Genomic DNA, 21800 nt, shown 5'->3' with positions numbered 1-21800 from the left:
AATTTATTTTTTGGTCTGTGGCCACAAGTACTATTTAAGCACTTTAAAAATATATACACACATGCATTTACGTCACTGATACTTGAATATGCAGATGAACCCCTATGTAGCCCTCCTGGCTCATCTGAGTGATAAATTCTGCCGTCCGTTCTTTATGGTGGTAGGTCATATTCTTAACCACCAATAAATATTGTAAAGTACTTTCTCTGCAGCCATGCTAACCCAGGGCATCTGTCATTCCGGTTGCTGCTATTAGGAATTATTGGACTGAACCACTGGTGGAGAAAGCAGAGGGGGGTGAGCATGGCAGTTGTGACACTCTCTGCCCTTTTGTGTATTTTGCATAAAAAACCCAATCATGTTGCATATTAATTATAAGCCAGTGTGGGCAAATGCGGGCCCCTTGTGCTGGATGCGGCTCAGAGCAGGAGCTGGGGGCTCCGCCAGCCAGGCCCTCTCAGTTCCCAGGTCAGCAGATCCATCTTGCTGATGCTATACTGTAAATTTATTTCACCTCGGAGAGTAAACAGATATATTGAGCCCCAAGGGTTCATGGGTAGCGTATTTACAAAGGAGCCTCTCTGCCAGCCCGTGCCACCGCTGCTAATGAGAGCGGTCATTAAGTAAATGAGACGCTGCCTTTCGCTGGCTTAGGAGCCCGCACACTGAGGGGAGAAGATATTTAATTGAAACCCGCACACAGGCTTCCCCACATGTGATGCCTGGCAGGCAGCTGCCTGCCCCTCCTCCCGTCCACCCTGCACCCCCCATGTAAATTTCATGATTGCTTTCCGTGATGTCATTTTGAAAGAGGACAGACAATAGCTGTGGGGAAAGGTAAGTCAATGTTATGTTCTTTCGCGGACAAAGGCAGATCCTGGGTGCTTAGCTCCCCCCTCGGACGGACAGGGACAGGGGCTGGGCGTGCGAGCAGCTAGCTGCCGGGATGAAGGCTTTCTCTGCAGGGGGAGCAGGTCGGGGGCGGCTCTCCAGAGCTGCTCCGTTGGGCCGAGGCGCTCTCCTCCTCCGGGGTCTGCCGGGGCTGGTTCCCTCCCCTCCCGGTCCCTCCCTGCTCACTCGCAGGCTTGGCCTCTGAGTCGAGTGGACACTGCATCTCCCGGGAAAGACATTGGGGGACCCGGTAGCCAGGCGAGAAACTTCACGTGCATTTCTGGAAGAGGAGCGGGGGTGCCTGCAGCTGTGGGACCGCGGCTGTGGCGGAGAGGACGCCGCCTCCGTCAGCAGCAGATCTCCCTGGAACGGGACTCAGTCCGCACATCATGTGTGGCCCCCCACCCCGAGACGCGGAGTGGAGATGGTCATGTGAGCATTTGTCTTTGCCTGTCACGTATCTCTAAAGTTAGGGAACGACACCTAGGTGCATGCGTCTGTGGGGGAGAGTGCAGGAATGAGTAGCCGTTCCTCTCGGTCCCTTCTCGCGATGTGACAGGGTCCCGAGAGCCATGGTGTCTGTGTTGGTGTAACTGGGCTTGTGTATTTAAAGCTAAAAATCCTGGTTGGCCGAGCAGTTGGTGTGAGCTTTGAGCGACGTGGTGCCCTTGGCTGTGGGTGACATGTCAGGGTGTGGACTTGGTTCTGTCCCCTGGATCACTTTCTTCTTTGTGAGCCAGGAAAGTAGACAAGCTGTGGGCCCTTGTGTGTGTGGGTCCTCATGCGGGAGCCTACCTCTTCTTCCTGTCCCACAGTTGTTCTTGTCTCAGCGTCCATGTCACCAGTGGATACCACTGGCTGGTCAAGTTTGTTAAATTCCTGAAAGAAAACACCGGGGAGGTGGCTCTGGGAGCAGGAGGAGGGCTGGTCTCCGGCCAGCAGCCTGTCCCTGTCCGGGTGCTGCTGACATCCTTTATCATCATCATTCTTTTGGAGAGGGAGGTGGGGAATGTTGCCTTAGTGGTTTAAAAAAAAGTCAGAGAACCTATGATGGTTTCTGAGGCTAGTGGCTGAGTGAACAAAAGGCAGGCGGGTGCTGGGCAGATCCGAGCGGTGAGCCTGGGCGAGGGTGGCAAGTGTGCTTACTCTGGTCCTTGCCACCAGGGCCCCCTCCCGTCGGTCCTGGGCTGTGACGATCACCCCCTTCCATGTGCTTTGTTAGTTACTGATAAACAAAAGAGTGGGAGAGCAGGGATTGGAGTTTGTGGCGCAGCAGAGAGGGCGTCCCCCACAGGACAGGACCTGCCAGCTTCCCAGAGTGGTTTGCTGTGCAGAGCAGGCCAGCCAGGGCGCCGGCCGCAGCTTGCTTGCAAAGAGGAGGCAGCTGCAGGAACCCTCGGCCCCTGGAGCTGGAGACGGGCCCCTCCCTGGGGCCATGAGAGCGGGGAACAGGGGCCTTTCCGTCCTGGAACCACCTGGGCTGAGTTCCTTTGAACTGCAGGGCCCAGATGTGGGCCTGGGAGCTCATGCAGGTCAGGGAGGCCGCTTCTGACCTGGGGGCCTGTGGGACCCTCAGGATTGCCCTGGTCTAGAGGCAGCCCCAAGTACTTGAGACAATATACCTTCTTGGAAGGTTCTGGCAAAAGCAGAGTTCTGGTGCCAGATGGCAGAGAACCTGGTTAGAGGTGACCCTTGTGGGCGCAGAGCCTTTGGGGCTGAAAGTTTGCTCTGTCCCGGTTGTCACAGCAGCTTTTACGTGAAAGCCCTGTCAGTGCTCAGAGATGTCGACAGGCCTGCTGAGGGTGCTGGCCCTGGCTCAGAGGAGCGCTGGTTCTGGCTGGAGGTGGGCCCAGCTGTTCTGGGCACTCTCCCTGGTGCTGCCCAGAGCCTGGCCCCTCCTTTTCCTACTGCCTTCTTTTGGCCTGGAGTCACCAAGGATGCCCACCAGGACATGGTGACTCTGTGAGCTTGATGGCTGGGGGAGGGGGCGGGCAGAGAGGAAGGGCGGAGGGGGGGGCTGGAGTGTGTAGGCAGCACAGAGCCAAGCTGACCTCCCTCCGGATGGGGCCCATGCCTGGCGATCGCCACACCGTTGGGAATGCTCGTTTGCATGGCCCAGCACTGGGCACACAGCAAGACAAAGTATCTGCAGACGGACACTGTGCCAGAGTGCCAGCAAGGTCCTCTTGGCCTCCTGCAGCTGCCCTGATGGCAGTAGGCACACTGGTGGGGCCAGCTCCTCCTGGATGGGCTGGGCGTGCCATGTGACATGGTGAAAGCTCAGGCCCCACCTGGTGACCTTCTCGGTCAGCACCACGTGGCCCAGAGCAATGGAGTGACAGGGGGTGGGGACTGGCCCAGGGGCTGGGTGTCCCTGTCACCTGATCGGCCGGCAGGGCACTGGCAGCCAGTAGGACGCAGTCAGTAGCCAGGCTTTCTGGGAAGACCAACACTGCACTGGCCCGAGCCCTGGAGGCCTGGCCCAGGTCCGCCTGCTGTCGGCTTTTAGCTGTGGAAAGCCGGCAGGAGAGCCTGCAGGTGCCGCTGGCCTCGCTCCAGCCTCAGCTCCCAGGCCGCCTCCTATGGCTTTCCTGTGAACTCCCTCATGAATAACGGAGCAGTTGAGTGTCTACTTTAACGGGAATTTTGTGGTGAGAGTTGATAGGAAAATGGTCTTTGGGAGCTGGCATCATTAGATTAGTCAGCCCCCAAAATGCCATTTCCCAGAGGGGTGAGAGCAGTGCCCCCGGGGCCTTCTGCTCCTAAGACCTCAAGGCCATTCTCTCTGGGGACCCCCCTGGGCAGCCCAGCCAGAGGCTGCTAGTCTGGGGTGGGGGCGTGTCTCGAGGCCTCAGAGTGCTTTCTGTCATTCATGAATGCTGAGTTTCATTTCTCAAAACGTCGCTTTAAAAACAAAACAAAACGAGAGAGGGACGTGTTTCACTTGAAATGCTTTTGCTCTCAGACTCCGCGCAGAGCTCGCATCAGAGAGAACAGAGACAGGACCCCGCAGGGCAGCGCAGCTCCGGGCACTTCCAACACCCCCCCTCCTGCCAGCGTTGCTGGCGCCATCCCACCCTCCCTGGCTCTCACCATCAGGAACACGTGTGCTGTCTTGTGCCAAGAGAGGCTTTACCATTCGCTTCATCCCTTTTCCGTTTTTAAATTTGCCCACAAAAGTGCAATGTTCTTTTAATCAGACGGCATGAAAGTGACCGGAGGACGGCTGTGAGCAGGCCCTGTCAGGACCAGCACAGGCAGCAGTAAACGCGCAGGGTTGGGCATCTGGTCTCAGGCCCCCCTCCTGCCACCCCGGGTGCTGCATCTGCAGCCCCACCTTCAGGGTGTTCTGGTAACTGCAGGGGCTTGTCCTGGCAGCGTGGAGCTGGCCAGCGTGTGTAGTGGGCCATGCACCATGCACCGAGCGGGCGGGCAGTGATAGGTCCTTGAAGGACTGGCATTCTGTGTTGCTTGGGTGGTGGCGGGGTGCGAATGTGCTCACGCGGTGACCTAGATGTAGGCACACACGCCATATGGCCTGAGCTGCTGCTGGACCCGCTGTGGGCTCCCACCCACACTCACGCCTGGCTTCACACCTTGATGGTGTTGGACGTCGATCTGAGGCTCTGGCAGAAGCCATCTGGGGCCTCTTCTTTTTCCCCATTTTGTTCCCTAAAAGCTGCACATTAGAGGAGCAACCTGAGCTCCAAGGCCGGCCCCTCCACCTCCCCGCTTCTCATCAGACCCAGGGCTGCCCTCCCACATTCCCTCTGCTGTGCCAGCTCAGACACTCCCTTATGTGCAGGTGCCTGCTTGACAAGGCCCCAGGGGTCCCTTGGGCTCCCAGTGGCTTAGGGAGGCTCTGAGTCATGGTGAGCCAGGCCCACCGCTCTGAGGGCCCGACTGCTTCCATGTCCCTGTCGTCTTACTGAGCTGACTTGTGGCAGCCCTTCAGCCTCTACACCTGCTGGATTTGCTGAGTCCTGAGAGTAACTGGCTTCATCCCTGTCCCCTGAGGATGGCCAGGGGCTCCTGTGGAGCTGGAGGTGCTGGCGTGCCCCGGGGCGGGTCAGACACAGCGCTCTCCTGGGAAGTGCACACGCTGCCTCTCCCCCACAGCCCTCCTGGGAGACGCCCATGGTCTGTGTCCAGCTTCCTCCAACCTTGGTCTCCGTCCCCAAGTGAAGATCCCCAACCTGCCTCCCAGTGGCGTTTCCTCTCCCTGCAGCTGAGTTTCCTTCTCTTTCCAGGCCCCTGGAGGCCCTGGAGTGGCGGGGGATGGGGTGGATGCGGGGGACCCTCTGCAGCTTCTCTGTGCGGTGCGCTCAGTGTCTCGTCCTTGATATGCTGTCTTGGCTGCTTCGTAGGACACTGCACCCACCTCGCATGTGTCCCCGCTCCCTCTGAGGAGCACCTGCAGGCCCAGGCCTGCCCACTGGCCGCAGGTGCAGGTGCTGCCCAGGTTCCTGTGAACAGGGCCCTGCTGGACATGCCAGGGATGCTTCTCAATTTTGGTTTCAAGGTTGGAAGGAAATTGAGTCAGAAGAAAAGCTACTTAAATGCCCTGTGAGGAGTTTCAGCTCTTGAGGTTGGCTCTGCCACGGGTGAACAAGACCACGCCCTTGGGAACGTGCCTCTGGCTCTTCCTTATTACGGCCTGATTTTGGCGTGTTTAGCGTTTTGTGTGACCTCCTTTTATTCCCACCCTTGCTGTGGCGGTTTGCTGAGGCCCTGAAGCAGGTTAGTGGTGAGGGCTTCCTCCTCTCACGTGCACCCGCCAGGTCTCACAGTTGGTGAGAGCTGTGAGCGCGCTGCCTCCGCTCATGCAAGTTCTGCTGCGCCTGCCTCAGAACTCCCTGAGCCGCCACGAAAGCCAGAGAGGCCGCAGCCAGGCCCTGACTCCTCAGAGCGTCAGGAGCAGAGAGGGATGGGTTTGGCGTGGCCCCTCACAGGCTGCTGGCTCTGGGTCCTGGCCTGCCGCCCAGCTGCAGGTTGGATCCTCGGCTTCTGGCCCCTGCAGACCCCAGATAGGCTCTGTTAGGGGAGCTGGACTCCCAACTCTTATGCTACAGGGTGCACTCCTTGGCCCCACCCAACCCCTCCTGCCAGGCCCCTTCCTGTCCAGGGTCCCTCTGAGGCCACCTGGCCTGACCAGATGGAGCAGAGATCCTGGCATTGCTTGGAGGCTGGTAGGCAGTCCCACTCGGGCCACTGAGCCCTGCAGCTGGCCCTTCTCTTCCCTACAGGCCCTGGGGGTGAAGAAGGGAAATGGGGCCCATGTGCCTTCTGGGGATGACAGAGACTGTGAGGAGGGCCCTGAACCAGCCCTCTGGGCTCCCCACTTGGTGGGTGAGGCTGTGCCAAGCCAGGCCATCATGCTGCCTTCTCCTCTGTGTATTCCTGGGTCAAGACAGGCAATCTGAGGTGCTTGCTCTGGAGGTTTCTGAGGTTGGCTCAGCCTGGCTGGCCACCACCCTCTTTTCCTAAGCATGGGGTGGCCCAAGCTTTTGGGCTTGCGGGGCAGCAGCCACAGACAGAGAGGATGGGTGGGTGGCACTGATAGGGCCCTGTGCTCTGGGGGCGGTGCAGGAGACAAAGCACACGTCTTCCCAGCTCCTGCCTGGCCTGCTGCCTGGCTTGGTTAGTGGGGTGGGTTGAGGGAATCGCGGGGAGCCCTCACCCCAATGCCTTCTGCCCTGACCACTTCCTTTGGGCTCCCCCTGGTTGTTCTCCTAGCCCAGTGATGGCGAACCTTTTGAGCTCGGCGTGTCAGCATTTTGAAAAACCCTAACTTAACTCTGGTGCCGTGTCACATATAGAAATTTTTTGATATTTGCAACCATAGTAAAACAAAGAGTTATATTTTTGATATTTATTTTATATTTTTAAATGCCATTTAACAAAGAAAAATCAACCAAAAAAATGAGTTTGCGTGTCACCGCTGACACACGTGTCATAAGTTCGCCATCACTGTGGACCTAGCCTGTTCTTCCAACCTTTCTTACTGCTGTCCCCCCGCCCGCCCTCCGCTCCGCCCCCCCTTCCCCGCTCCTCTTCTGGGGAGAGCTTCTGAGAGCGTCCTGGGGTCCCATCAGCCCAGTTGTAGGGGGGATTGGGGTCATAGTGGAACTCCGCTGGGGGTAGAAGGTGCCCTGTGAAGTCCGTGAGCATCGCATGGAGCTCCTGCAGCCTGTGTCTCAGACCTGGCTGGGTTAGAGGCCTGGCCTGGGCAACTCAGGCTGGAACAGCTCTGCACAGCGGCCTCTCCCAGGACGGGCCTCAGGGGGCTGACCAACTCCGCCCACCACCTGGGATCCGCCCTCCCCGCTGGCAGGCTCCGTGACAGATGCCTGGAGAGCGGCCTGTGATTTGGTTTAGAAAGTCATTATTACTGCGGGCACTTTAGCTGCTGTTTTTACAGCCTTGGTGAGGTTAAAAGAAATAATAATAATAGTAATATAACAAAGACTCAGCCACAGTAACTGACAGCAACGTGCTATTTGCATTTTTAAGGAACCACTTCTTTGAGATAGCCTGGGTGAAAGGTCACTATTTGCATATAAATGGAAAAGTGTGCGGCTGGAAGTTACGTCTGTATTATTTTCTCAGCAGAGAGCTGCTGCTGCAGCGATTAAGGGACAGGCTTGCATTTGGCTTTTACTGAATAGAGAAAGTCCCAGTGAGGCCCATGTAGGAGCAAAATAATGAGAGAACCTTGCGGAGCGAAGGGACTGCCAGCTCCTCCGGCCCCTTTCACCTAAACTCAGCACAAGCAGGGCTGTCTCTCCGCTCAGCACGTCTCCATGTCATGCTCCCGGACTCCCAGCTTAGGAAAAAGGAAAGAAAAAGAGCAAAACTTGCCTCATTTACCCCTGGGCCCTGTTTGCCCTGTTTGCATTTTCTTCCACAAGCTGGCGCGTGGGTGGGATGCCAGCGTTGCCAGGTGGGAGGACCCCCTGCAGCTGTGAACCCAGGTGTGAAGCCCAGAGGTCGGGGTGCGGGGGCTCCCTGTCTGAGAGGCAGGGGCTGCAGGAAAAGCTGGGGCGGGGGTGGAGGGATAGGGGTCGGAGTGGGAGGAGGCAAATACCGGGTCCCCCTGCCTGGGGCCCACGTGTCCAGGGCACCATTGCCACTTCCCTTTTCTTGTTGTGGCTGTCAGGCTCCGAGGGACAGCACCGCCCAGGAGGCTGCGCAGAGTAGCGTGGCCCGGCGAGGCCAAGCGGGGCAGGCTGGAGCCAGCCTCTTGGGCTCCAGGGACCGTCCTGAGTGAGCGGGGCCCTGCACCTCCCCTCACAGACCTCTCCTGACTGCCCCGTCACTGAAATCACGTCCTCATGTCCCATTATTTTTCAAAATATTTTTTAAAAAAATATATTTTGTTGATTTTTCACAGAGAGGAAGGGAGAGAGATAGTCAGAAACAATCGATGAAAGAGAACCATTGATCAGTCGCCTCCTGCACATCCCCCACCGGGGATGTGCCCGCAACCCAGGTACATGCCCTTGACCGGAATCGTACCCGGGACCTTCCAGTCCGCAGGCTGACGCTCTATCCACTGAGCCAAACCGGTCTCGGCTTCAAAATGTTTTTGAAGCCACCTCAAACTCACAGGAACATTTCAAAGACAGGACAGAGCTGCTTCTCCTGACCCCCCGGAGAGCGTGCTCGCCACGGCCGTGCCGGCACCCAGAGCACCCTGAGCAGAGGCTCACGGCGGGCTCAGCCGCAGCGCCTGGCGGCTGCTTCTCACTGGTCAGCAGCAGGTCTGACTGTTCCACAGGAGCAGAGCTGGGATGGTGGGCCTGGGACAGACACTCGCCAGGGCAGAAAGCCATGGGTGCCTCGCAAGGGGCACAACTGGGAAAACAGGAACCTTGTCTCCAAGGCGACCCCCTCCCCCTGGCACAGCACTGGACGTGCAGTTTGGATCTTTCATATCAGGGTTTAGGCCCCTGACCTTTTCCTCCAAAGATAACATCGAGGCCTCAGCTGTTTTGCAGCTCCAGGCCCAGAAAAGCAGCAAAACCAGACAAGTGAGGTGCCCTGGATGATGACTCCTAGCCCTGGCAGCGACCAATCAGCAGAGACCACGACCCTGAGAGAGCACACCTGTAAAGCTGATGAATATTCTATTAAGACTCTCCCCTGAGACCTCCCATAAGGTTCCCACCTGCAAGAGAGAGAAATACATTCAGGACAAAGGACTCAGTGTGCCCTCTCCCTTCAAGGAGCACTCCCAGGCCATTTCCCTCCCCTCCCCTTCCCCCACAGGCATGAATCCCCTAACCTCTAAGGGACCCATGAGACTTGCAACCAGGGGAGCAGTGGGCAGCGGCAGGCAGCTCGTCCTGGCTCACCCTCTGAGCCTGTCTGGAAGCCAGCCAAACTAGGACGACAATTGCACTCCAAACACAAGCCACTGCTGCCATTACTTCAGGAACAGCTGACACAAACCCTGCTCAGCGCAGCAGCTGGCGGCTAGGAAAGCTACAAACCACATCGCCCCCATTTTCAAAGCGCCGACGTGGAAACCACACAATACCTCCAAGCGCGGTCCATCCGCAATTGTCTTTCTCTACCGAACTACCATCTTCTCAACAAGTATAATTCCTCTAACTCTTCTCTTATACCAGCACCCCTAGGACTCCCAAGAACTTCTTAACTCTCCATTCAGGACTCCTTGAGGCTACAGCTCACTCCCAACACGGAGCAATTGTGCCCTAGGAGTCATTGCACCAACAGGCATCGCTATCCTCAGCACAACCCAACAAAGCACAACCCCACGGAGCCCAGCCCGTGCTCCTGCTGTCTCTGTGTCTGAGACTCACACCCCCCACCACTAGCAGCACTGCACTCCTTTTCACCGCCAAGTGATACCTTATTTAAGATACTCAGTGGTATCTTAAAAAAAAAACCCGATTGATGGACCACCTTTCGGTTGGTCTGAACAAAGATGTAAAGAATCATTGTGTCCAAGGTTTTGTGTGGACATGTTTTCATTTCTCTTGGGTCTTTACCTAGGGATGGAATTGTTGGGTCATATAGTGACTCTATGCTTGATATATATTTTTAAAGTTGTCTAAAGAAACATTTTTTTTTAATGATACACCCTAATTTTTAAAATTTATTTTAAAAAATATGTTTTTATTGATTTTTTTTAGAGAGAGAGGAAGGGAGAGGGATGGAGAGAAACATCGATAAGAGAAAGCCATCCATCAGCTGCCTCCTGCACGCCCCTTCGCGGGGACTGAGCCACCCCCTGAGCGTGTGCTCTCCAGGAATCCAACCGTGACCTCTTGGTGCCCAAGACTTTGCTCAACCCTGAGCCCCGCTGGCCAGGCTGTGACCTTTTCATTCCCGCCAACACCGTGTCTGTGTTCCAGCTTCTCCGTATTCTCTCCAACGCTTGTTATTGTGTGAGTTTTAAAAGAATTATAGCCACTTTAGTGAGTTTGTGGCTTTAATTGGCATTTCCCTAAAGACTAGAGTTGAGCTTCTTTTCATGTGTATATTGGCATTCATATGTTGTCTTTGGACAAGTGTCTATTCATACTGGGTGGTCTAGTAATTATGGTGCTGTAAGGATTCTTTGTGTGTTCCGAATACCAGTCCCTTATCAGATATATGATTTGCAAACATTTTCCCCCAGTTTATGGGTTGTATTTTCCTCTTATTGATGGTGTTTGATGTACAAAAGCTTTAAACTTTGATGCTGTCCAATTTCCCCACTTTTTTCTTTTATTACTTGATCTATTGGTGTCATATCTAAGAAACCATTGTCTAAGACAGAGTCAGGAAGATGTGCCCCTATGCTTTCTGAGACTTTAGCTCTTGCCTTGAGATCTGTGATCCACTGTGAGTTAATCTTTGCGTATGGTGTGAGAGTGTCCAGCTTCATTGTTTGATAATCCTGTGCTCCTCGAATTGCTATGTAAATTTTAGAATCAGTCAATTTTCGCGAACAAAACAGCTTGAGAGACAGAAGTTGCTGGATTGTGGTGAGACTCAGGACGCACTGTGGCAGGATTTGGGCCCCAGACAATGCTGGTGCCCTGCTTGAGGAGCGGGGAGGGGAAGCTCAGTCCTACGAGGAGCAGATGTTAAGAGCAGGGACCAGAGATGGAAGAGAAGGACCTGCAGGCAGTGGGGGAGAGGCTCGGGGTTGGCTGTGACTGGTGACCCCGCAGGGATCGTGCTCTGGTGGAAGGCTGTGGGTGGAGGCCACTGTGGTGGGGAGTGAGGAGCAGAGTTAGCCAGGGTCCCTTAAGAAATGTGGTTGTGATGGGGTGAGAGGGAGGCTGCGGGCTGTGGAGCCCACAGGGATGGTCATTTTAACCTCAAGTTTGTTGAAGAGTTGAAAAGCCCCAGGAAGGGTCCAGTTGAGAAGACTGCGAGGTGCCCCTGGGACCCTTTATTCAATATTGGGAAGGAGGGGGCATCAAGCCCGCATGGAGAGGTTGGCTCAGCCAGGATGTCGGGAACAAAGGGGGACCAAGGAGGGCTGGGCTGGGGCCTCCCGAGACAGTCTCTCATGCTCAGGGCCCAGGGCTTGTGCTGCTGTTTGTCAGGAACTGCCCTGGGCCTGGCGGGCTGGCCCTGGAGCTGCTGAGCCGGGGCAGTGGCTGCCGGCAGCAGAGGGCTGGCTGGGCGTGGGCAGGAGGCGCTCTGCTCACAGACCCACCACCCTGTTGGCAGGCCCTGGTTGCCGCTCTGAGTTTGTCTGCCAGCCAGTCTCGTGATAGAAGTGAGTCTGGGGCCTCTGTGGGGACAGACACTGGGCAGCGTGGACAGACAGGGCAGGTGATGCCCGGCCCTAGAGGGGTCATGGCCAGGCCTCCTCTGCACCACCTGCCCCCAAGTGGCCTGATGGCTGTTTGAGTCCAAGCACAGGGATTCCGATGAGCTGATTAGACACCTAAGAGCTCACAGGCAGGGTTGGTCCTGAGGACAACCTGCTCTTCCCTTCAGATCCCCATAATAAGGCTGCGACATCCTCACGTGTCTACTGTGCGCCAGACCCCGGGAGGCCACGTTGCACACAAGCTCTCAATCCCCAGGCCTCCCTCCCCTCACTTGGTGGATGGGAAAGGGGGCATGCAGGTCAGGTGTGGGAGCAGCTCTGCCCCTCCGCCCCACGTGTCCAGAGCAGGTGGCCCCTGCAAGGCACCTCCTGCTGGGCCCCAGCAGGGCCGCCCTCCAGCCCGAGGACGCTGAGTTGGGTGGCGGGGCCTTTGTGTGCTGCCTCCGTGTGTCAGACAGGAAGTGTCCCTGCTGTGACGTGGCCGGGCCATGGGCAGGTCCTGGGGGACCCGGCCAGGAGGAGTGTTGTCTCCCAGCAGTGATGGTAGTTTTCTGCCAAAAGCCTCCCAGGAAGAGGAAGGACTCACATCGGGGAGAACTGGTTCATGACGAGGGTCTGGTCCTGGGGGTGCGGAGGAAGGACTCACATCGGGGAGAACTGGTTCATGACGAGGGTCTGGTCCTGGGGGTGCGCCCTGTTTGACGCCGAGTCCCGGGGGTGTGAGCTCCCGGTCGCGGAGGTGCATCCTGCTCCTGTGCCCAGATGCTCCTACCCCATGCTTTCCCTGCGCAGGAGTGGGGAGCACAGGGAGTGAGGCCGGGTGGCGTGGGAAGCCCCTGTGAGCTGGTTGTCTCCCATCAGACAGAAAACCAGAGTTCCCTCGAGAGACTTGCTCTGCTCACTGGCTGGGCTGCTCTGGGAAGCAGGAGGGACCTCGAGGGGTCACACAGGGGTGGGGGCATGTCTAGGGCCCTTTTGGGGTGCCAAGAGGGGAAACAGTCCTGCCCGCACCACAGACCTTACTCAGGCTCATATGCTCTCCCCTCCAGCTGCCATGACACATGCCGCAGTCACCTCACACATTCACACGTGTCATGGAGACAAGAAATCCCGCTGGAGCCTGGCACATCAGCCAGTGCCCAGGTGGCTGTGGCGTCTCCTGACCAGGAAATGTGTGTGGAGAACGAACCCTGTGCACGCTCACCTCTGCCCTCAGGGCTGATTCACCCACGTGTCCGTCATCCCTTCCAGGTGTGAGTCTGTCTGCTCCCACTTTGCAGCCTCCGCCTGTTCATTCAGGGCCTGTGTGGCTCCCGCGTGCGTCTCCCACACACCTGCCGTGGGCTTGGAAATCTGAATGCCGGCGGCTGGGCCTGTCCTCATTTTGGGTGTGCTGGTGACTGGCGAGGACCTGGGAGCCAGGAGTCACAGCGCACACCTCTCTGGTCAAGGCCAGTCCTCACAGGGGTCCCCTGCAGGTGACTCATGGCTCAGGGAGGCAGGTACACGGTAGGTACCAAACCAGTCCTTTGAAGACCTTGCATTAGGCGTCTCCTTGACAACAAGTCTGCTTTTCTCAGTGTCGTGCTCCTGGAGGTCACAAGAGGCCTTTGAGGGTGTGGAGGCGTTTCCAGACATGTGGACGCTGTGGCAGGAGACACAAGGGTGCCGGGGCAGGAGAGGTGAAATTCTAGATGGACCACGTGGGGGATGCTTGCCAAGCGTGCAGGGCTGATGGGTGTCAGAGCTGTGGGCCCGACCGCCTCCAGCAGAACCCAAGCCCCCTTCAGGGAGCAGCAGAGAGCAGAACCAGGAACCTTCATTTCCTGTTTTTATTGTTGGTTACCGATGTCCTTTCTTTGAAACGCTGCTGCTGCCCGTGGTGGAAAGCTAGTTGTCATGGAAACAGAGTGCCACAGGGAATAGGCACACAGGCCTTTCTTTGTCACGTCCAGCTGATGCCGCAGCCTCAGAGGCCGGAGTTTCTGTGAGGAATTAAACATTAACTGGGGGTCGTCTCAGAGGAGAGTGCTGGGAGTCAGGCCGAGGGGAGCAGGGTCCCCTCAGTGACTCGCGGCCCCGGCTGGAAGCCCCCAGTGTGTCCTGTAACCCCAATGCAGTGCAAGTGTTCCAGTCAGAAGTGATGTTCCTCCACGAGTCTTGCGTGTCTCGCAGTGGATCCCAGGAAGGGGCTGTAGATGGCTGTGCAGACGTGACCCACATTTCTCGGCTTCTGTCCTCGGGATGCACAGCCACATTCATTGTTTCCTTTTTCTGCCTCAGAAAATGAGTTCCGGGGTGAGCTGCTGAGCCAGAGGTGGACACACGGAGACAAGGCCAGCAACTGCAGGACCTCAAGGCTTCTGGACGGACACAGCAAGGTGAGGCACTCAGAGGGCCACCTGCCCTGCCCCAGGCAGGCCCACCCCTGGCCTGGAGCAGCACAGGTGCCCTTTGTCTGGTCATCAGTCTAGATTAGGCAAAGCTGGGTGGGGCCAGGGGCACTTTAAACAAAGGGAGACAATGGCTGAGTAGAGCAAATCCACAGGTGACAGCAGCTTCACTTGGGCCAGGCCCCTGTTCTGAGGCCATTGCATCGGCTCCCTGATGTCCTCAGCCCCTGCTGCACTGTCCTCTCTGCGCCGGGGCAGCTGAGAGTCCCTCGGGACGTGTGAGGTGTGCTTTCTCGTTCATGTCGATCTCCCCAGGTGGAGGCAGATGGGTCGTGCTGGCCTAAGACTCACTGGAGGCGGTGGCTGAGGTGCCCTCTGTCGGACTGCTCCCTAACCCTGAACATCCTGTGTGCTGGCAGCCACGCCATGCCTCTAATTCTAGAACTTCCCATGATGTTCTCTGGGTAAGGCGGGGTCCCCAGGGTCAGGTGACCCTCAGAGATGAAAGTGCAGGCAACAGCAGGCTTGGTGGGCCTCCCTTCCCAGATCTCAGATTCTGATCTCATTTTCTTGACACGAAGACACTCTCTGACAAGACTCCAAACCATGACCCAAGGTTTGGCCACCAAGGTGTGACCGCCCAGAGTGTAGGCAGCCAGGGCTACGAAGTTTTGGGTGACAACCTCCTCTGAGGGTGCTGGTAGTTCACTCTCAAAGCCCAACATCTTTCTTTCCAATCTGGCGACTGGACTGGGCACTTTCAGGGTCTGTCCTAGCACCTCCATTCACACTTTCCTTCCTGTGTGGTGACTGGTGCCGTTTGGAGCCTGAGGCCAAAAGAAAAGGCAGTGACACCAACCCTGCCTTGATTAAATTTCTGGCATTTTTTTAAAATCATGGATTTCCTGCATTAATTTCAATGTGTTAAAATACTGCATTAATCTATTGTTTTATCTTGATCACTGAGTTTTTGTTTCCCCCTTAAATTTACACCGGGTGATGGCCTTACTTGCATCACCCCATCCCAGTCTTGAGCAGCTAAACAGAGATCACATGACCAGAAAGTGACAGGCAGCCTCAGAGCTATTGCGGGTCCAGGCGTCCACAATAAACAAGTATCAAAAGACAGTGAGTCATTCACTTTTTTTGGGGGGGGGGGTCAGAATGCACACAATATTTATTTATTAACTTCGCTGTCTTATACGGGCATGGCTCATGGCCCATATAAGACATTACAATAATAACATCAAAGATCATTCATCACAGAACACCATAACAGATATATCAATAGTGAAAAAGTTTGAAACATCCTGAGACCTGCCAAAATGTGACACAGAGACATGCAGTGAGCAATCACTGCAGGGAAAACGGCACCGAAAGACTTTCCCTGCAGGATCGCCACAGGCCTCCACGTGCAGGAACACAGGGCATGTGAAGCAGCATAGAAGGAGGCCGCCTGGACTTGATCTGAGGCCAGGGCCTGGGGACGCCTGTGAGGATGGCAGGGAAGTGCTGCACTGTGGCTCTGGCCTGAGGAGCTCAGGGTGTGGGACCTGCCATGCACTAGTCTGTGGGTCACGCTTGGTTCTCTGGCAGCATTGGCTGTTACAAGAGACTTGTCCCTCTACCTCAGCAGGTAGGGCCTGAACTGCTGTTCTGATCCGAACACTGTGGGCTGAGGAGGCCGCAGCACAGACGTGCTGGCCTTGGGACAGCAGAGAACCACGTGGCAAAGCAGGACTGGCCTCAGTCAGGAGGTGGGTGAGGTGAGGAACAGCTCAGTGCCTAGGGGGCAGTGGAGCAGAGGACCTGGTTCTTCTGTGGGAGGTGTTCACCTTCTGACCCTGGATTCAGCACCAGGCATGCGGACAGCTCCCAGGTGGGCTGGGAAGGGGCCCTTAGAAAAGATTAGGTGGTGTGAGTTTAGGGGAAGTGCTGGCTGGTGTGTGTGTGTGTGTGTGTGTGTGTGTGTGTGTGTGTGTGCGCGCGCGCTATTTTATTTTATTTATTGTTATTTAAAAAATATTTTTATTGATTTCAGAGAGGAATGGCGAGAGAGATAGAAACATCAACAATGAGAATCATTGATCAGCTGCTTCCTGTAATGCCCCCTACTGGGGATTTTGCCCACAACCCAGGCATGTGTCCTTGACTGGAATTGAACCCGGGGCCCTTCAGTCCACAGGCTGACCTTCTCTATCCACTGAGCCAAACCAGCTAGAGCTGTGTGTGTGTTTAAACCTCAGGAGAAAAGGAGCAGGCACTGATTGTAGGTCCTTATACCTCTTCTCGACCTTGAAGAATGAAACACTGCTATTCAGTGGATGACTAGAGCTATGCTATGGAGAAGGTGGATTGCATGACATCCAGCCAGGCTTTCTCACTGCCCCTGCCTGGGGCTCCTGACAAGGGAGGGAGGTACCTGATTTCTACCTCTGGGCAGGTACAAATTCCATTTATGGTGGGATTTTAAAGAGAGAGATCAGACGTGGCTGCTTCCTCAGGGTGTCATTATGTAGCTTTACATTTAACTTGGGGCTGGAGTGAGCCATGGCCCCATGCTTAGGGGTGTCAGGAGAACCCTTCCCAAAACATGTGTTCAATAATACTCCATGGCTGTCCTTTTTGCAACCAAAACAGAGGCGGTGTCTACAGCTGCCAGGAGGTCAGACAATGGGTGGAGTCAGAAGATGTCAGACATGCAGTGGGACTCCCCAAGGGAGACAGAGCTGTCCCTGCAGGGAGCCAGGAGAGCTGTGACGTCAGCCGTGTGGGTGAGGGGTTTAGCCTCAGAGATCAGAGGATGGGGAGCTGGGTGTGCGCCGAGGGCTCTGGAGGTGCAGGACCTACCTGTCTGTGAAGCAGAGGCTGTTCTGGGGCCACCTGTCCACACAGGTGCATGCTCAGAAAAGAGGGAAGCGGGAGGTGTGCAGGCAGGGGAGCTCTGAAAGGTTCCAGGGGAGAGGAGCAAGGAGCGTACCTGAAGGCTTGGTACGCTCTTGGTCCTGGGGTGGAGCTGCTGCCGGGTGGGTGTGGGGCCAGCCACAGTGCTTGCTCCCGCAGGCGCGGCCCTCAGCTGTGCCCAGAACCAGCCCAGACCCCCACCCCCCCGGAGAAAGGGGACACTGGGCAGATCCTTTGGAGCCCATAGGGCAGGTGATGGCCAGTTCCCGGCCACATCCTGTTATGTCCCTCTGCCCTCCTCACTCCATGTCACCCCATCTTTCAGGTGAGGCTGCCTGTGGTCTCCTGGGATCAGTGGGTGCTCCCCTCTCTTCCTCTAGGTCTGTTCCAGAGACACTAGAATGCATATGACCTTGTGGCTTCAAAAATTGCCCTAAGCTTTGCAGCTATTGAAGTGAATTCCAAATAAAATGAAGCATCACCTGCCTCCTGCTGCATCCCAGGGCCAGCGAGCATCCCTGAGGCCCCTGGGACCTGCCCAGCCCGAGGCCCGGATGTGTGCTCAGCCGCCTTCCCCAGTTGTCTGTCCATCCGTCCATCCTTATGTAATATGTTCTGAGCAGAGCGAGGCCGCGGCACCTTGCTCTGCAGGACAGTGACCTCGAAACAGGAATGAAGGAGCTTATCTCAGATGGAATTGAGGGCTGTGAGGGCGGAGTGGGAGGGAGCAGGCCTGACTGTTGAGAGGAGCTGACACCCAAGGGTGCTCCTTGCTCCCCAGTTCTGAGCACCTCCCACCCTGAGGCAGCCTACATGTCCTCAGGTTTTCACTGACCCACTGAACCTCCCTCCCCACCAGGGTCCCGAGTCTGAGCAGCCCCTGAGCAATCTCTCACCTGACTCTAGAGTGAGGGACTCCCGGGCTGGCAGGCACGTGTCTGGGGCTCCTCGGGGCTGGGCCTCAGCTGTCTATGCAGAGGGCAGGGAGGCCTGGGAAGAACAGAAGAAAAGAGTGAAAGAGAGGGAGCGAGGCAATAGACGGGGTAGGGCTGGGGGCTCGAGGGGGGCGCATCTCCAGAGACCAACCTAGAGTCCCTGAACTTGGGGGGTGGACAGACCTGGCCTCTAGGATAAAAGTGAAGATGGACAAAGCCTGTGGGCCGTGTGGACGGGACCCTCCTGGATACAGAGTGCTCTTCCCTGGCGGCTCTGTCTCTGGCTGGGCCTGAGCTCCTGGCTCACCTCTGTGGCCCCAGAGTCCAGAGGCGGTTTGGAGGCTGCTGACCAACTTGGGCTTGTTTGGTCCCCAGCTTGTAAATGTTCAATCTAGGGAACCCAGTTTGGGCAACGGCAATATGCAGATGGGTCGGACGAGGGCTGGTCTCCGTGGCCTGTGGCTGTGAGAGCCGCGTGGACAGCAGGGAGAGCCTCATGCTGATGTGGGTCCTGAGGTGACACAGGACAGGACCACCCACTCTGGTTCGCAGATGTGGCCACGCTGGTGCATCTGCATCTGTAAATTACCACTCCCTCCCCCCCGCCCCAGTTTTCCTTTTGAAGGCAGAACTAGTGAAATATTAATGAGAGCTTAGAGCCATTTAAGGAGCATGGGAAGTGTGAGAGGCTCCCGTGGCAGAACGAGCTGGAGTTACAGAAACACAGGAGGGTTCTGAGGAGCGCCTGCCCCCTGGAGAGCGGGTGCTGGAGGCTCGGCTGTGCCAAGGGGCCTTCCCCCTCCAGGGGAGAGGCTGTGCAGTTACCTGTGGGCCACGCCAAAACAGAAACTTGATGGATTTGTGCTTGGAACAAGAGGAAGGTTTTTAAACAATAAATGAATGAAAAATGGGGACGTGTCTCCTTGCCTTTGCGGGGTGGGGGCTGCTGGGTGCGCCAGCTCCACCTGGGACGGGAGTGGTGCCCTCAGCCGGAGGCACTCCACTTTCTCCAGGAGCCCGGAGCTCGCTGGGGTCATCACAGCCTTGCCTGGTGCTCCCGAGGCAGCCCGAACCCCCGGTTCCAAACAGCTCAGAAAGCGGTCTTGGCTGCCAGGTCCCCAATTCACTCTCACGTTAAAGAGCCAACCCACCTTTTCTCCTGTAATTCAGTTTTTCCCTTTTAAAATCAAAGCCACATGCCCCGAGGAGAACTTCTCACTGACCGACCCTCCGATACAGAGGCCACAGCTGTTAGCTCGACAAAGGGCTTGCCATTGGAGGCGGCACCCGCAACCCACCCCTGCCACCTTCTCTGTTCTCTGCTCTTTGAATCATTTATCTGCAGATAACCACATTACCAAGGCACACTTTAACCTAGCAGGGCGCTTGCCAACTTCCTTGGGAAACGTCACCAAAAAACGAGCGGTAGGTTGCGTTTCAGCTGCAAGCAGGCGCCGGCAGCCAGGCGTCAGCGTCGCGGAGCGTCCTGCCTGGCGTGCTGCGGCCCACAGGTGCGTTTGAAGGCTCGTAGGGTAACGAAGCCCCTGGACACCTGCTCCTCTTTTCACTTCCCGTGTGAGCCACTGGTCCGCAGGGAGCCTCGCCTCCAACATGGAAAGTGCAGCCCGGCTCCTGCTGCTGGACAGCTGCACTCAGCATGGCCCGCGCCCGCCCCTGCATAAGTCACGCCAGGTTTTGATTTTTCCTCCTTAACAAATCACGTACATCATCATATGTTAGTGCTGCTTGCGGGGAGTTTCCCTCTGCAAAATTCATCTCACTACTTGGGGGGATCCCTCCACCTGTCTTCCCAGGGGCGACCCCAGATTCCGCTCCCCCTGCACTGGCTTCCTCTCTCCGGACACGTCTCCCCCACTGTCCGCTGTCCCTCCGGCAGCCTCCGTGGTGGCCTGAGGCAGGTGGGCTGCTTCCTCCTTTCCCTGACCGTGGTGAGTGGTGCGGCCCGCTCTCCCAGGGCCTCTTGGGGTGGGTACCGGGCAGAGGCTGCTCTCTCTTGGAGACACAGAGCATGTCGGGCTCCTGCTCAGTGCCCACCTCCTACCTCGTCATCACCTGCTGCCCAGTTGTGTCCTGAGTGACACAGGCCAAGGATCCGTCTGATGACCTGGAGCTCCTGGGGCTCTCCCGTGACTCCTTGGAGGACAGTGTGGGCGTGTCCCCCTCCGAAGTGGATCGGGGCGGGGACTGTGGGGGGCATCACTAATGGGCTCCGGTGGGGTCTAGACCAGCGGTTGCCAACCGGTGGTCTGCGGACCACGGGTGGTCCGTGAGGTCTAAGAGGTTGGTGACCGCTGGTCTGGACGGTGCCTCGTCCCCTCGCAGGTGCCACTCAGCCTCTCCTGGGAGAAGTGGCATCGGGTAGGGGCCGGTGGGTCTGGCGAGCTGACCCGTTGGCCTTTATTCATGCCCCAGCCTGGCTCTCACGGACACGGCCTCAGCCTCTGGGCACGCCACACAGCCTGGAGGCCATGGGCAGGTGGCAGGGGGCTTCATGCAGATGTGCTGAGACCAGGAGGCACGCAAGGTTTCTCAGTTACTATAGAACAAAAGTCTCATTCACAATCTCATTCATATCATCATTGTTGAAATGACAGTTTTGGGTAGATTGGGCTAAGTTTAGTATTAGCATTAGTTTTAGCTGTTTCCTTTCACATGTCGGTGCGGCTACTAGAACGTGCACAGGGATGTGTCTCCAGTCCCCAGGGTGGGGCATGCCGAGCAGCCTGGTGCCTCTAGGAACACACGCAGGGGTGACCTGCCCCACGTTAGGGACGGTCCCTGAGCTCAGGCCCTGTCCTTGGACTGTTCCTGGGACAGCACACAGTGGAGCTCACAGCTGTCCCCCCTCTGGACGCTTCCTGGATAGTCCATCCGGGTCCCGGCAACCTGCTTCTGACCGGACGACCCTCACGCTAGCTCCAGCAGGAAGCTGGGCACCGGGGCCCAGTGGGGGTGGATCTGCGCTGGTGCCTGAGCCCCTGTGCCTGTGAGGGGGAGCGGGCCCACCCTCCTCGGTCGGGATGGGACAGGCGCAGGGGATGGGAGGACCCGGGGGTGGGGGGCCTGCTGCTCTAGGCCCAGGGCTTCCTGCCTGGGAGCCATTCCTTGGATGCGTGTCGCACGCCCGCCTGCACCAGCAGAGCTGGGCTGGGAAGCACGCAGGCAGGTCCGGCAGCCTTGTCTTCCCTGAATGTGACAGCTGCTTCTACTTGCAGATGAGCTTAGAGGACGAGGAGATGCGCGCTCGCACCAGATCCAAGGCCCTGAGAGGTGAGTGCTGCCTCCCTGTCCATCCTGGTGCCACAGCTGGCTCTGTCCGAGTCCCAGGCCGAGGCTGTGGACACCAACTCCCGCGGGGTCCCTCAGGAGAGCAGCCCACAACGAGGCTGGCCTGCCTGCTCCTCCCTGGCTGGGGCCTGAGTCTGAGGCCCCTGGTGGCCTCAGCGCGCTGTGGGTGCTGCGGGCTCTCCCAGACAGCGCCGGGCAAGGTGCCAGGAGATGCAGCTCCGCAGGGTGTCCTCTGTGCAGTTAGAGAAGAGGTGCCTCACTGGCTCTGTGGGCCCAGGCGCCTGTGTTGGGTGAGGGCACTTGTCCCTCCAAAAACACCAGCCCTCCCCAGGTTGCATAAGGCGCACTGGCAGGTCAGGGGGAGGCGGCACTGGGCAGCTGCCATTTCTCCACTCTGCTCGTTTAATGCTGACTCTGCGTGCTTCCTGTCTCTCACCAGCACCGCTGGAGCCCACAGGTGCCGAGCTCAGGTAAGAGGACCCTCCGCTGGTGCTGAGCGAGTCGCGCCTATGACCCTGCACGCCCTAATGTCCCCCCCCCCCCCCGGCCCCCGGGGTTCCCACTCCC

The 21800-nt window shown here is 57.2% G+C and overlaps 1 protein-coding gene across 1 annotated transcript in view; it reads left to right on the top strand.

The window, feature by feature from the left end:
- The first annotated feature begins 393 nt into the window (after positions 1 to 393).
- The window catches only part of MYT1 (myelin transcription factor 1), a 51648-nt gene continuing 30241 nt past the window's right edge, over positions 394 to 21800 (top strand). The window contains exons 1-4 of the mRNA XM_006769552.2: positions 394 to 837; positions 13976 to 14073; positions 21161 to 21215; positions 21673 to 21703. Coding sequence (XP_006769615.1) covers positions 21161 to 21215; positions 21673 to 21703 — 86 coding nt within the window. The 5' untranslated portion in view covers positions 394 to 837; positions 13976 to 14073. The remainder of the gene's footprint in view (positions 838 to 13975; positions 14074 to 21160; positions 21216 to 21672; positions 21704 to 21800) is intronic.

The sequence above is a fragment of the Myotis davidii genome, unplaced genomic scaffold, assembly GCF_000327345.1.
Source record: "Myotis davidii unplaced genomic scaffold, ASM32734v1 scaffold244, whole genome shotgun sequence".
Taxonomy (NCBI): domain Eukaryota; kingdom Metazoa; phylum Chordata; class Mammalia; order Chiroptera; family Vespertilionidae; genus Myotis; species Myotis davidii.
The sequence above is the reverse complement of the archived record's forward strand: the minus strand, read 5'-3'. Positions and strand labels throughout refer to the sequence as shown.